General features: G+C 53.7%; 1 protein-coding gene across 1 annotated transcript in view; it reads right to left on the bottom strand.

Moving 5' to 3' along the window:
- HDAC4 (histone deacetylase 4) overlaps positions 1 to 14478 on the bottom strand; it is a 271636-nt gene that overhangs the window by 154664 nt on the left and 102494 nt on the right. Inside the window, exons 3-4 of the mRNA XM_011980321.1 lie at positions 12510 to 12754; positions 81 to 231 (exon numbers count right to left, since the gene is read on the bottom strand). Of these exons, the coding sequence (XP_011835711.1) occupies positions 81 to 231; positions 12510 to 12754 (396 nt within the window). The remainder of the gene's footprint in view (positions 1 to 80; positions 232 to 12509; positions 12755 to 14478) is intronic.

The following is a 14478-nucleotide window of genomic DNA, read 5'->3' on the forward strand; positions in this document are numbered from 1 at the left end:
GCACTCCCTCTCTCTGCCCAGCCTTCTGCACCCGCACTCAGCCTCCCTCCCTCTGCCCAGCCTTCCGTGCCCGCACTCACTCTCTTTGCCCTTCTCCTTGTTCTTGAGCTGCTGCAGCTTCTGCTCCCGGTGCTGCTTCTCCAGCTCCTGCTCCTGGCGGTGCCTCTCCAGCTTCCGCTGGTGTTCCAGCAGCTCCTGCTGGTGCTTCATGGCCAGCATCTCCTGCTGTTGCTGCAAGCAGACGGAGCAGACAGATGGTCAGAGCCCAGGCCCCACACACAGAGACCCGACGAAGACCCAAGAAACCAGCCCAGGCCCCATGTGTCTGCCCTGGTGTGGCCCTGGGCACTGCCCTGCCCTGCACTGCTGCTATTTCAGTCCAAAAAAGAAGTCAGGGCCATTCCAGGCTCTGGGCATTGTCTTACCTTTTAAGTGGAAAATATTAAAAACAAAAGCCATTGGCTTGCTAGAAGAAAATATGCAAGAAGAGTTATGTTATCTTGCCAGTTGGAAATGCTATTTTGAGAACAACTTAAAGACAGTGAAGAGAGCGTGAAATGGTACAACCACGTCAGAAAACTGCTGGGCACTTTCTTATAAAGTTAAACACACATCTGCCCTGAGACCCAGCAATCCCATTCCTAGCTATTTATCTGAAACACGGAAGCACACCCACAGAAAGCCTGTACAAGAATGTGCATGGGATTTTTGGTCACAGACCAGCCTCAACGCAACTCACACATTCCCTCGAAGGTGGACACTTGGACAAATGATGTGTATTCATTAAAGAGAACACCACCTATCCATAAAAAAGAATAACCTACGTGTACACAAGAAAACACAGGGGAACTGCTAAAGAGCAGGTGTTGGCAGAGGGTGAAAGAGCAGAGAGAAGAGGCGAGACTGGAAGACCCTCCACGGGGCCTCTGTACTCGCAGCTCCAGTTCCGCACATTCCACCACGGCCTGGCGTGGAAATACAGGTGGTTGGCCCTCAGTGTCTCCAGGCTCTGATCCTCCGTGGGCTCAATGAGTGGAGGTGAAACCCAAAAATATGGAGGGCTGACTATATTCACATGAAGTTCTAAAACAGAAAAAACGCACAAGGATAAACACATCAGAAGAAGGCTGCCTCTCAGGAGGTGAGGGAGGGCGGCGGGGGCCGAGGCCGGAGGAGACGCCCCAGTGGATGGAGTGTCCGACCTGTCGAGTGTCCACAGGGGAGGGCACAGTCGCCCAACAGCACCCTTAAGGGCTGGCATTCTGCTGAGTATAAATTATATCTCATATTTCAAAAACTGACATAGACATAAAAATGTTTGTCTTAATAACAATTAAAAGGTAGAAGGTAAAATAAAAACTGCAGTATTTATGACATACAGATAAATTTTACATAAATGGTTGTTACACATTAATGAGAATATGACAGGCAGCCCACTAAAAAGTTGGGCAAAAAAGAACAGGAGATGCACAGAACTGTTTAAAGATAAATGGGGACAAATGTTCAAGATCGCTAGTGAACATTTCCCACGTCACTCACGGTATTAGAAAAGGTGAAAAGGAACAATTTGGCCTGGCGCTGGTGAGTGTGGGAAGGTGCAACTGACCAGACGCCCTGAGAGGGACTCCTGCAACCCCAGGGTACCTCTGTCCTGGGACCCAGTCCACACTCTGGGGCTCCCGCACATCCTCCCGCTCCTCCAAGACGGCTCTGCGCTTGTTCGCACGCTCCAGGGTTCTGTCTGCACACAGTTTCCTCAGTTTCCACACAAGCCCCTGGGCCAGCCCAGGGGAAGTGCCAGGCCTCCACAGGTGTGAGGAGCTCTGCCACCTGCCTGCCGGGGAGAGCCTCTTCGCCACCCTCTGTGGCCTGCACGTGTCCCCCTCATGGTCTGTCTGCTGTCCCCAGTACTTGCTCAGTTACCAGTTGTCTCTTGTCCCATTGTCTTTTTTTATTTTAGACACAGGGTCTTGCTCTGTTGCCCAGGCTGGAGTGCAGTGGCACAATCATAGCTCACTGTAACCCAGACCTCCTGGGCTCAAGTGATCCTCCTACCTCAGACTCCCAAATAGATGGCAGTTAATTAAAAAAAAAATTGTAGCAAACGGGTCCTACTATGTTGCCCAGGCTGGTCTCGAACTCCTGGGCTCAAGCCATTCTCCTACCTCAGCCTCCTGAGTAGCTGAGCCTACAGGTGCACACCACCGCACCCAGACACGTTTTTTTCTTTTTTGACGAAACAAGGTATTGCTCTGTTGCGGGGACTGGTCTCAAACTCCTGGGCTCAAGTGATCCTCCCGCCTTAGCTTCCCGAAGCTCTGGGATGAGGGGCGTGAGCTGCCTCACCCGGTCACTGTTGGGATGCTTTTTGTTGGTCTTGCTCCGCTTATGGAGGGAGAGGGGATGGTGAGAGGGTTCAGGGTGAGCAGGCATCCTGGCAACCAGAGTGGCCCAAGGAACTTTCTGTGGAGGAAACTTAGTGAATCAGGGGCTCTGGGCTGGCTCGAGTGGGGCTTCTCCCAGCCGGTGGTTCTGCCTGGAGGATGAGGTTCAGGCCAGGGAAAGGATGAGCAAGGCATAGAGTGGGGTGTGCGTGCGAGGCAGCCACTGGACGCCTGTGCTCCATGAGTGACTGCGCTGGCACAGCAGGACTGGTGCCCACAGGATGCCACCCGTGCCACACTGTCGTCCCTGTGTATTCTTCAATCCCTCTACGGCAGGTGTGCCCACCTCCGGCCGTGGATGGGTGGCAGTCCCTGCCCTGTTAGGAAGTGGGCCACAAAGCAGGAGGTAAGCGGCAGCCTAGGGAGCATTCCCACCGGAGCGCGAGCTCCTGCCGGATCAGCGGCGGCATCAGATTCTCTCAGGAGTGTGACCCTGTTGTGAACTGTGTGTGGGGGATCCAGGATGCACGCTCCTTATGAGACTCGAAAGCCTGATGATCTGAGGTGGTGGAAGTTTCATCCCAAAACCATCCTCTTGCACCCCCCACCCCTGTCCATGGAAAAAACCACCTTCCATGAAACCAGAGTTCCTGGTGCCAAAAAGGTCGGGACCGACTGCTGCCCTACAACAGATGTACGTCACTTCAGAGCAAAGGAAAATGACAGTGGCTGAGGAAAGCAGGTGAAAAGGATTACAAAGTCGGGCAGAGGCAACGCTGACAAGAGTCGGGCCAGCAGGGACGGGGGCCTGGGTCCCTGAGATGCCACAGCCTGAGAACCCACCACGCAGTGTGCTCAGGGCGGGAGGCGGCACGAGCCTTCAGCTACGGGGCCTGCTTCTCCAGGACAACAGGGCCACCTGCACGGAGAGACATGCACATCAACCTGCTTGTGCACACAAGTGTGTGTTCTGAATGTCAGTGTGCGTGCAAGGGAGTGAGCACGTGTGTTCCAGGCGCCTGTGAGTGTGCAAGGACGCTGCCCTTCTCTGTGGGCACTGAACCTCAGTGGTGTCGGCAGGGTGATGGGGGCGGGCAGTGTGTGTCCGGGAACATCTCTGGCATCTTGCTGGGTCCTTCTTCACATAAGAGGCCGGAGCCGACTGGCGAGCTCCACACCCTTGCTGCCCCTGCAGAGCCAGCTCCCAGGTGGCTACCACACCCTGTCCTGCGAGAGCCTGGAGGTCCAGCTCAGCCCCCAGGCACCCGGCACACACACCTTTCAGACCCCTAGGCTTCTGGGAAGATCCAGGCTGCAAAAACAGCCTGACCGAAGCCCTTTCATGGTCACAGGCGGTGCAGGGGAGGAGGAATGGCCCCATCAGGGACATCAATCCCCCTTCCTGGGCCTCGCTTCCCACTGCTGAGGACTCAGCCAGTTTCCACGACCACCCAGAGCCACTTGTAAATGGGGAAGGGAAGAAAGGATTTCGGCTTGCTCACAACCTCTTCCTACTCAAGATGAGACATGCCAGTCACCCCGCGTGTCTGTGACTTGTGTGAAATTCGAATCATATCATGTCCACAATGTTAAATGTAACATCAACTGTATAATTTTGTAAGGTAAAACTCCTCATTCTTCCATTCTGTAAGTAAAGCCCCAGCCCAGACAAGGGACAGAGACACGCACTGGCCAACCAGATGGCATTCAGCAACCTCAAACTTGCAGTGACAGTGAATAAGCAAAATGAACATGACTGCCTCTCATGAGTGCCCCATGTGGATGGAAGGGTGTCCTGGGCTGCTGCCCCCATGGCCCACCCTGAGGAAGGGTCCCCAGGCAGAAACTGCCTGCCCCATTGCGGTGCCTCCGGCAGACAGCCCTGGAGTGAGGCCGCCCCAGCCTCCAGGATAGAGACCACAGTGCTGGTCCTTCCCGGCCCACCTGAGCTGGGCCATTGCAGCCCGCAGCCCACAGCCAGCCTCCCTCCCCACTGCCCCATGGTGGCAGAAGTGGCCTGGATGGCAGAGCCCCACAGGAATCGCGTTGAGTCCAGGGCAGTGGGACCTCGGGCTTTAGGTAGGGCTGTCCAGTCACACTTGTGGTCACACACAGCGAGAATTTATGGCAGCAGAGAGAGCAGGTCAGCATCCAGACATTGGGGACAGGACCTGCCTGCTCTCCCCACAGACAAAAAGCCCTGTCCACAAACACACCCACCCACCTACAGCCCTCACAAAGGGGGTGGGACTCAATTCCAGCCAGGAGCACGGGGGTAGAAAAGCCGGAGAGGTGGCGGGAGGTAGGCCCACATCCAGGGAAAGAGAAGGGGAGGGGCTGAGGCACAACCCTACCCAGGCAGGTGCACCCGCGGGCTGCCTTCCAGCATGAGTGCTGCTCCTGGCAGATGTGTGGGCACAGGCAAGGCAGGAGGCCTGGGTGGGCTGAGGGAGGGGGTCTCCCACCATGCCTGGCAGCAGTGCGTGCAGGAGGGGCAGGGAGGGCCGTCAGGGCTGGGCTGCACACACCAAGCATCTCACCTGTATCTTTCCCATGGCAAACACTTAATTCCGAACAACCCACTTCAATGAACTTCTGGGGGATGGTGGGATAAACGTAAGCAAGCTCTTGCCACCTCCTTCATCTGGGCAGCGCTGGCCTCTGAAGACTCACAGGTGGTCTGCGGCATGCTGGCTGGAGGGCAGGCTGCCTGGCCAAGAAACCCTGCTCCGCCCGCCTGCTCGCTGCCAGCACACTTCCACCTAAATATTTAAGCTGTCCATGCTGGGTTAAACGTGGGACCTGCCCCAAGGGTTCCTGTGAGGACTGGAAGAGGTGGCATGGGGAGAACGCTCAGGAGAGCTGGCCTGGGTTCGCCTCCGTGCAGCCTGGTCGTCATCAAACCGTCACTTTCAAAAGATGTCGCCTAGAGAGGCCGACTTCCTGCAGACACTAGATGTTATCCTAAGGTAAAATCAGGCCCCCTCAAGACTAGGGAGATACTGCCCGGAGCACACCTTCCTAACACAGTGTTCCTGGCGCCACACGCAAGCAAAGTCCCTCTACCAGGACAAACATCTAGGCAGGTACAGATTCAGGACTCTGCCTTGGGGTGCCGGAGCTGTGTACACAGGTAAAAGTGCCCCGAGGGCGTCCCTGGGTCACTGTCTGCAGATTGGGAATGCCACCGGCAGGTTAACCTATAAACGGCAGGTTAACCTATAAACGTACAACCCACAGGGCTTCGGGTGCTTCTCAGCTCAGAAAACAAACACAATCCTTTGTTGAACTGATCTCCTCGTTATGGCAAGCCCCTCCCCTCTGGCTGTCACCTGCACAGGGCCCCTTGGCTCCCTCCCTCCTGCTGCTCAGAGCTCACTCAGGGCGGAAACAGAGCGGACAGATGCAGCCTAATGCAGTCCCACAGTATCTGTCAGCCAGAACCCAGAAGGAAAGTGAGCTCTTTCCACCATCATTTCAAAAAGAATGAAAACAACAACCATGGCTGCTGGGGATTAAAATTCACAGGAAGGCAAAACTCCCAGAAGCACGACTGTGGTGGAGTTTTAATGAAACCAGCAGCCACAAACGGTGACTGATTCCCTAACTGCCCCCGGCAACGCTGTGTGATCTCACGCTTCGCTTGTGCAGGGAGGCATTCCACCTTATTAGATTTATAACAGATTATCTGCAGAGCAAAGCCTGCAAAGTGAAAGCCGTCAGGACAAACTGGATTTCAACACTCCTTGTTTACAGCACAACCTCAGACGTCAGGCCTGTTTCTTCATCTTCTGACACAGGGACCCTCTGCCCTTGGCGCTCTTGGAAAATGCTGACGAACCACAAGGGAAGATGGCCATTGCACTCTTCTTCACTCCCGCCCCACACCCTGGCATCGTGAATAGGTACTTATTCTTCCTGGGGCACCCTCAGTTGGTTTCCGGAGGGCAGGTGTGTCACTGGAGTACCGAATTCAGGCTTCGAAACACAGGACTTCGAGATGCGCTTATTTTTAAGTGAGCTAAAATTGTCTGCAACTAATCCCTCACTAACATTTCACGTTAGACTACTCCGTGGGGGAAGGGCTGTTGGGAAGCAATTTTTTGCAGACTGAAACTATGATGAGCAATTTAAAATAAGATGACTATGACCTCGTTCTTCTAAGAAAAGCAAAAACAAAACCAATCATAGCTGATCCTATTACTCTAACCAGACTTTAACTCTACTTGAAGTGTACACTGAACTCTGAACCAAATATAGGAGCCCTAGAATTTAGTTGCTTTGACTCTGACTTCAGAATTTAATATACAAATATTCAAGGGGTAACCCAAAAAGATTTTCACTTTAAAAAGTAAACTTCTGAGTTTCTTGTGTCTCTTTTTCAACTTGCCAGGGGAACAGCCCCAGAGTACGGAGACGCTGCACCCACATACAGCGGCAGGCGCCAGGAGGAAAGGGCAGAAGAGTGGACGCCACGGATGGTAAGCTGCCACCCACGGATGGGAACACCAGGCGCAGACCAGCCGTGGCACCCATGGCTCTCCAGGTGTGTGCCCATGTGCCCCATGGGTCGACAGACCCCACTGCCACGTGCGTGCGCCTCTGCTTAGCTTGGGAAGCAGCTCATGCTAAGCAAAGGTGCGCACAAAGTCTTCCCGTCTATTCTTAACCCTCACCCAGAGGCACCACAGAGGGAATCTGCTCTAAACCAAGGGTGAGCTCCCGTCCCCGCCTCCCCACCGCACCCCTGTCCTGGCATGGCGCCCTGGATCAGGTAGTCAGCACAGCCCAGGTGAGCTCTGAGGCTCACTGACGGCTGCCTCAGGTGACCGGAAAGCTGGGCCTGGACAACATCTCTTCAGCTTCCTCGGCCAGATATTAAAGAGAATAAGGATCATGGCCCACGCTCCCAGTGCCAGAAAACTAGGTTCCTTTCCACGTTAGTCCCTCCCTGAAAGGAAGAGTCACATTATCAACTAAACAGCTCTGAAAACTCTCTCCTACCCACTGTGCTCTCCACAGCACAAGTCACACGGACACACACACACCACACACACACACACGCACACATGAAAAAGAGGCCAGCCTTGCTAGTAAAAAAAAAGACATGCACACTAAAACAGTGTGTAAATGATTTTTATTTTTCATGCATTCACCTGGGAATACTCTGAAGTTAGGGAAGAAAAGGCACGCCTTCCACCACTGCAGGGAGAAAGGGTAAAAGCCTTGCAGGACGGCGATGTGCAACCTACATACAAAACGTGCCCTGTACGTGCCCTGGAGGCTGTGCCCTATGCGGGGGTCCCACAGTGACTGCCCTGGAGGCTGTGCCCTATGCGGGGGTCCCACAGTGTCTGCCCTGAAGGCTGTGCCCTATGTGGGGGGGTGTCCCTCAGTGTCTGCCCTGGAGGGCTGTCCCCTATATGGGGGGGTCCCTCAGTGTCTGCCCTGGAGGCTGTGCCCTATGGGGGGGTCCCTCAGTGTCTGCCCTGGAGGCTGTGCCCTATGGGGGGGGGTCCCTCAGTGTCTGCCCTGGAAGCTGTGCCCTGTAAGAGGGGAGCCCCAGTGCCTTCTGGGGAGAGGTGCATCCCATGGGGGGTGCCCTGTATCTCCTAGGGAGAGATGTGCCCTATAGAGGTGCCCCAGTGTCTTCTGGGGAGAGGAATGCCCTACAGGGGATGCCCTGTATCTCCTGGGGAGTGGTCTGCCCAATGAGGGGTGCCCCGTGTCTCTGGGGGAGAAGTGTGGCCTGCAGGGGGTGCCCCATACCCCCTGGGGAGAGGTGTACCCTAACTCCTGGGGAGAGGTGTGCCCTCTGGGGGTGCCACGTGCCTCCTGGGGAGAGATGCGCCCTGCAGGGGGTGCTGGGGCCCAGGCTTGTGCTTGGGGTCTCCCACATGCCCCTGCTCTGTTACTCACTGGCCTGGGGCATGCTCTAGCCATAGCATCGTGGCCTGTCCTTGGACCCTCTCTGGGTACCTATGTTTGTATTCTCCCTCTCCATACACTTCTGGGAGGCATTGATCAGAAATGCAAGAGACAGGCCGGGTGTGGTGGCTCACGCCTGTAAACCCAGCACTTTGGGAGGCCGAGGCAGGCAAATCACTTGAGGTCAGGAGTTTGAGCCCAGCCTGGCCAACATGGGAAAACCCTGTCTCTACCAAAAATACAAAAATTAGCAGCCAGGTGTGGTGGTGCATGCTGGTAATCCCAGCCACTCAGGAGGCTGAGGCATGAGAATCGCTTGAACCTGGGAGGAGAAGATTGCAGTGAGCTGAGATGGCACCACCGCACTCCAGCCTGGGTGACAGCTGAGCGAGACTGCCTCAAAAAACAAACAAACAAAAACACAGAAGTACAAGAGAGAAACTTCCACGCTCATCTGGGATCCGCTTCTGAGTGGAAAAGCACTGTCCGAGAAGGAGAGGCGAGGCTGGGTCTAAACCACCACAAAGAGCCAGGAAACAGGGAAGTCCACGGGGACCACGAGCATTAAAACTCTCCTAAAAGATCCTATTTACCCAACATTAATAATTTAAGTTATATTTTAAAAATGATTCCCTTTTCAATTATAAAACTCTATTCAAATTCACTGATGATTTAATGACACTAATTAGATTTTGTGTTCAAGAAATCTGTCTGACAAACACCACTGCCAAATGTCACTAACAATATGATGGCTTATAAAGAGTTTAAATCATCCAAACAAAAGCCTCCCAAAGTAATGAAACCACTATGTAGTTCAAACGGCTTTTATAACCTCTATTTCAATGAAGAAATAAATGATTAAAATGCAAAGAGAAAGGCAACCTTGAACTTCTTTCTGTGCTTTTGAGACCCTGGCCCAGAGACTGGCTCCAGAGCCATGGTTCTGGGGTCTCCAGCCATCTTTCAGAGGGTCTGCCACTGGGGGTGGTGGGGTGGGCTCTCCCAGGGACCCCTCCAGGAATGAGGAGCATGGCCTGAAGGCCCGGCCTGTAGGAGCGACGTGAGGACTGGGATCAGGGTGCTTTCTTCCAAGCAGTGAAGCCAGCTCCTGGGGCACCAGGAGAGGAGAGGCAGAGGGGTTCTGGAGGTGGGACCTGGCCTCGCCCTGAGGTGGCAGCACTGACCCCAACTCAAGTGTCTTCTTTATTTCTTTTGGCCTCCTAGGACTCCCGTGAGGAGCCCCGGTCAAACACACAGGGCTTAGGCTTACTTCTCAGCTTCTCATCTATGTCTTCTTCTTGTAAAAGCTACACATGCAACCAGCATGGAATGAGACATCAACAATCCCATCTCCTTAACCTCACTCTGCACTGACACCCGTGGCAGCTTTGGGGTGGTCTCCTAATAATGCGCTGTGAACGCTGCAGCTGGATCAACGGCGAGGACTACAGGGCTCACCAGGGCGCAGTGACAACAGGAAAAATGGAATTCAGCAGGAGCCCCCGAGGCCATCCTCAGCCAGGAACTGTGTTGGGCTGCAGGAATGCAGCGAAGCTGGAGTGAGCCGGCGGTCCTCATGTCCCCCAGGCAGGCGGGACCAGTGGCCGACGGGGGCTTCTGAGAGGTACAGGGCAGTGCCTGGGTCAAGACTGCTGTTGGGGAGTCCTCAGGCTTGACATGGGGTCGCCAATGTGCAGAATACAAAGGAGCTACGATACTCATCTTAAAAAATTACTTCTAGGAGTCATAGAATGTGAGCCTATGGCGCAAAAACAAAATAACACGAGTGGCCTCTTGAGGGCTGCTCTCGGCCGGTCACGGAAAGGCCGGTGAGCTGAAGCCCTGGGCGGGATGCAGAGATTGCCTGCAGTGACTCCCCCTGACCCGCGCCTTCTGCCTGGCACGCGCCTGTTTCCTGCAGCCAGCTTGAAAACTCTTCTTGAAAACTCTTCTCCCAGGCTTGAAAAACAGCAGCCAGTTGCAGTTGCCCATGGTCAGGGCTGTGAGGGAGGCAAGCCTGGCCTGTCCACAGCACAGAGCGGCGCCATCAGTAAAGTGAAGACTGAGTCCTCTCTGTGTTCCGCCTGCCGGGAATGTTGGGATCACAGGGATCCCGAAGCGTGTGGTGCCTGTGGAGCTCTCAACTGCTCCACCCTAAACTCGAGTGGGCTTGTTAAAGTGGACAGGGTCCCAGTGGAGGCTGGGGGGCCAATCTCCACAGGGACAAGTGATGTGTTTGTTACACATGGCTGCTAGGTTGCTCTGAATTCTGAAGACAAAAACGATAAAGCATGGACTGAAAGAGCTCAGGAAAGTGTCCTCTCCTTGGTTTGTCGAACACTGACATTAGCAGGCCAGTGCGTCGGGAAAAAGCAGCAGCAACAACTCCCAAGCCAACAAATGTCAAGGCAATGGTGCAAAGTCCAAAGACCCAGAGCCCCCAAGCAGCCCCTCAGGGTTCAGCCAGAAACCTCCCAGCCCCTGTTCCCTCAAGGCCAGAGGGGGCCGAGGACAGAGCTCTCAGGGCTCATCTTTGAAGCACAGGCACTCACAGAATGGTTTGGCACCCATGAGAGGGGACACGGAGCTGTCCCTGAGCCTGTCCTCCAGGGCCAGCCCAGCTTTGGGATGCAGCCTCCCCTGCAATCTGCCACTAAGTCTACAGACAACTGATACTACTTTACTTCCATTTCTCAACAGTGATTATGAAATAAAGACACTGAACAAAGTGTCTTACATATAAAGGAAGGGAAACTGGGATCCTGTGGTCAAGAGAATTACCAGCTAGGGCAGAAACAGAAGGACGCACCCCTAAGCTTCTCTGCATACTAGGTGGACACAGTAATATCTGCATGTGGGCTAACGCCAGGTAGCCAAGACCTCAGCTGAACAACTTCTACCCACGGACCACGTGAGCATCTCAGAAGCACCAGGTAGCATATGGTCATAGGCTTTTGATGCTCTACATCTGTGCTGTCCAACAGGTGCCATGAACCATGTGTGGCTCAAAATGCAGCTGGCCCAAATGGAGACATGCTCTGTGTCTAGGCCCCAGTGACTTGCCAAGACTTAGCAAGAACAACAACGGCAGCCGTGTTGGTGGCGGCCTGCCACTTCCCAGATCAGGCCATGAGAGACCCTGTGGCTTCCATGTTGGCCAGGTTTCCTCTCGGGTTGCTCCCTCTGGGAAGCCGGCTGCTATGCTGTGAGCAGCCCTGTGGACGAGGACCTCAGGCTTCTTGCCTGCGGCCATGTGAGCGAGCCTGAATGGAGCTCCTCCCGCCTCAGTCCAGTCAGCCCTGCAGATGAGACCATAGCCCTGTCTGACATCTTAACAGCAACATAATGGGAAACCCCAGCAGCTAAGCTGCTCTAGGATTCCTGACCCACAGAGCAAGATAACGCAAGCTTGCTATTTTAAACTGCTAAGTGTTGGAGTAATTTTATTACACAGATATACATGACTTAATCTGGTTTTGTGGGATTTTTCACTTTGTTTAATGTGACCACTAGGATATTTAAAATTACTGGTGGAATTTTAATATACTCATGTATATTTCTATTAGACAGTGTTGCTCTAAATGGTTTTAAATGCAGTGACAGCATATTATAATCACAGATATCATAACTAGCCTGCCAACTACATAATATAACTTTGCTACATATCACTAGTACATATTTCCAATTGATTTAATTTTAAAACATGGTATCAGATTAAATATTCGTAGAGAGTAAGTACCAAAAAAGTCTTTGTTTTTTCCTTACTGTATTTAAATTAAAATAAAATATTATCTTTTTCTAGTTATAAAAGGTTAGTAGAGAAAACAGAAAATATAGAGAAGTCCTAAGAAAAAAAAAACACACAGATTTGTCAATCCAGCTCCCAGCAACGATCATTAAGGTTCTGGTGCTTCTTCCCTTTGGTAGGTTTTCTATTTCTGGGCACGTTTCAGATGAAATTAGGTGATAAGCATTTTTCCTATTTGGAATATGCTTCCACACAATGACCTGAGACCGCCGTTCCCACTCAGCACCACATCCCGTGTAATACACGGAAGTGCTGCCTGCGGTCTGTCGCCTCCTGCAGGAACCTCGCTTCACGCCTGGGGCCCCGGCACAGAGACAGAGGCCTGGAGCCACGGGAGTTCAGGGTGCCGGAGGCCTGGCCCACCCGCACCCACGCGTGCCGCGCCTCACCTTGATGTGCTCGTGGAGCTGCGCCTCGTGCTGCCGGGAGAGCTGCTCGTGCTGCCTCTGGAACTCGGCGATGAGGATCTGCCTCTGGATCTGCTGCTTCTGCTTGAGCGCCAGGAGCTCCTGCTGTAGCTGCTGCTCCCGCAGGGCGGGCTCTGCCACAGGCAGCGAGAACTGGTGGTCCAGGCGCAGGTCCATGGGCACTGCCGAGGGGGCCACTTGTAGAGGCAGCGCCGTGGCCACATCCACTGTGAGAAGAACAAGCAGGAGAGCCGGTCACTGCCACCCTCAGCCGTCCCCGGACCCCAGAGCCCCTGACCAACACACTAGCCACCTTCACGGGGGGGCCTGTGGACATTTGAGGATTAGATACCCCTCCACCCCTTTCCCCCTCTGGCCCAACAAACTCAAAATGCAAGACTCAGAGGCCTCTGGGGCCCATTCCTCAAGGACCAAAACCACAAAAGCCTCTGGAAGGTCAGACCAGGACACACTCCACAATCCCTGTTCCTTCTTCCACCCTCTCCGGGAGGCTGGCTCTCAGAGGACCCCGCTACAGGCCCGGAGGCCTTGCTGACGTCATTTCTAGAAGTCAGTAACGAGAAAAATAAAGAAAAAGGTTCTGGCTGGCCAAGGAAAAGAGCGGGTGCCAGCCCTCAGCTAGGAAGACTGCCTGCTCTGCTCCTCTTCCTCCTCTCCTATCGAAGCCACTGCGCTGCTCTGTGAGAGCCACAAGAACAGTGTGTGCCCCAGAAGTGGTCCAGACAGACGCTCGAGACCCGGAGCCCGTTTCCATGGCGAGACAAGTGCCCCCTTGGAAAACATGTTTACCAGACACAGCCAACGAGACGTGCTCCTGGCTCTTGGCACAAATGCGTTCCTCTGGGCATGCGTTTCTGCACCTCGCAAAGAAATGGATTTTCTGCCCTGTACTAATGTGCTATTGAGAAAAGGCTACAAGTAATTTTGATGAGGAACAGAAGCTGAATCAATTTCATCACTTACAAATCAATACCAAATGAAAGTGAGAAAAGTAACACAGGAAGAAGGGTAGGTTTAAATTACAATTATCACAAACAGCCCTACGTGCGTACCCCTTTTACAGCAGGTACCTATTCTGAAAGCATGCAATGCGTGCGGGCACTCGCTCTGAGCCAGCACTGCTCCTGGCACAGCCCAGGGACATCCTAGTGTCACTTCGCAGACATGTGGCTCTGCCGAAAACTTCACTGAGAGTTAAGTGAGAGCCCAGCCTGCCTGCTCCCCTCCCATAGGCCCACCCCTCAGGGCTCCCCATAACCAACATTCATGTGACCTGGGCCAAGTGGAAAGTTGGGGCCTTGCCCTCTAGGAGGGTCTCAAGCTCAGAGGGGTGTCTGAGCCAACAAGAGGTCTGCTGAGAAAAGAGCTCCTCGCCCCTCAGGGTCAGCACCTTTGGGCGTGACCTTGTCCGGGTGCCTCCCTGACAGCAGCCCACCCACACTCACCCTGACACTCAGCCTGTCCCTGGACTGGCCTAAGACCAGGTCTTGTCTGTAACTCAGTTCCTAGGAAAACCTGCACTCCACAGTCTCAAAGCCACCGATTTGGGTGAAACAGCCCATAGGTGGCAGCTGCCCCTCAGTGCAAAGCATTTCCACAGTCACTGCCCAGGCAGCAGGTCCCACACTGTCTTTGTCTCCAAACCACTGGAGGTCCTGGTCCCAGGACTCAGCCTTCTCCTGAGAAAAGGGTGGGAAATGCTCTGGGGGAGGCCTGGGCACTGGCCGGAGCTTGGGGTTCTGATCCCCTGGGCTGCCGCTTAGCCACGGAAGCTGCAGTCACCTGAGCTCCTGGTGCAACCCCCAACTTTTAAAATGCATGTATTTAGTTTTTAATTGGGTGTCAACTTTGACACAGTAAAAGGTTTTCATTTGCTATTATGTGAGAAGAATCTACACACATAAACTGTGTGTTCTACGTGCAGCAGGGA

Source organism: Mandrillus leucophaeus, unplaced genomic scaffold (genome assembly GCF_000951045.1).
Source record: "Mandrillus leucophaeus isolate KB7577 unplaced genomic scaffold, Mleu.le_1.0 Scaffold21, whole genome shotgun sequence".
NCBI lineage: Eukaryota > Metazoa > Chordata > Mammalia > Primates > Cercopithecidae > Mandrillus > Mandrillus leucophaeus.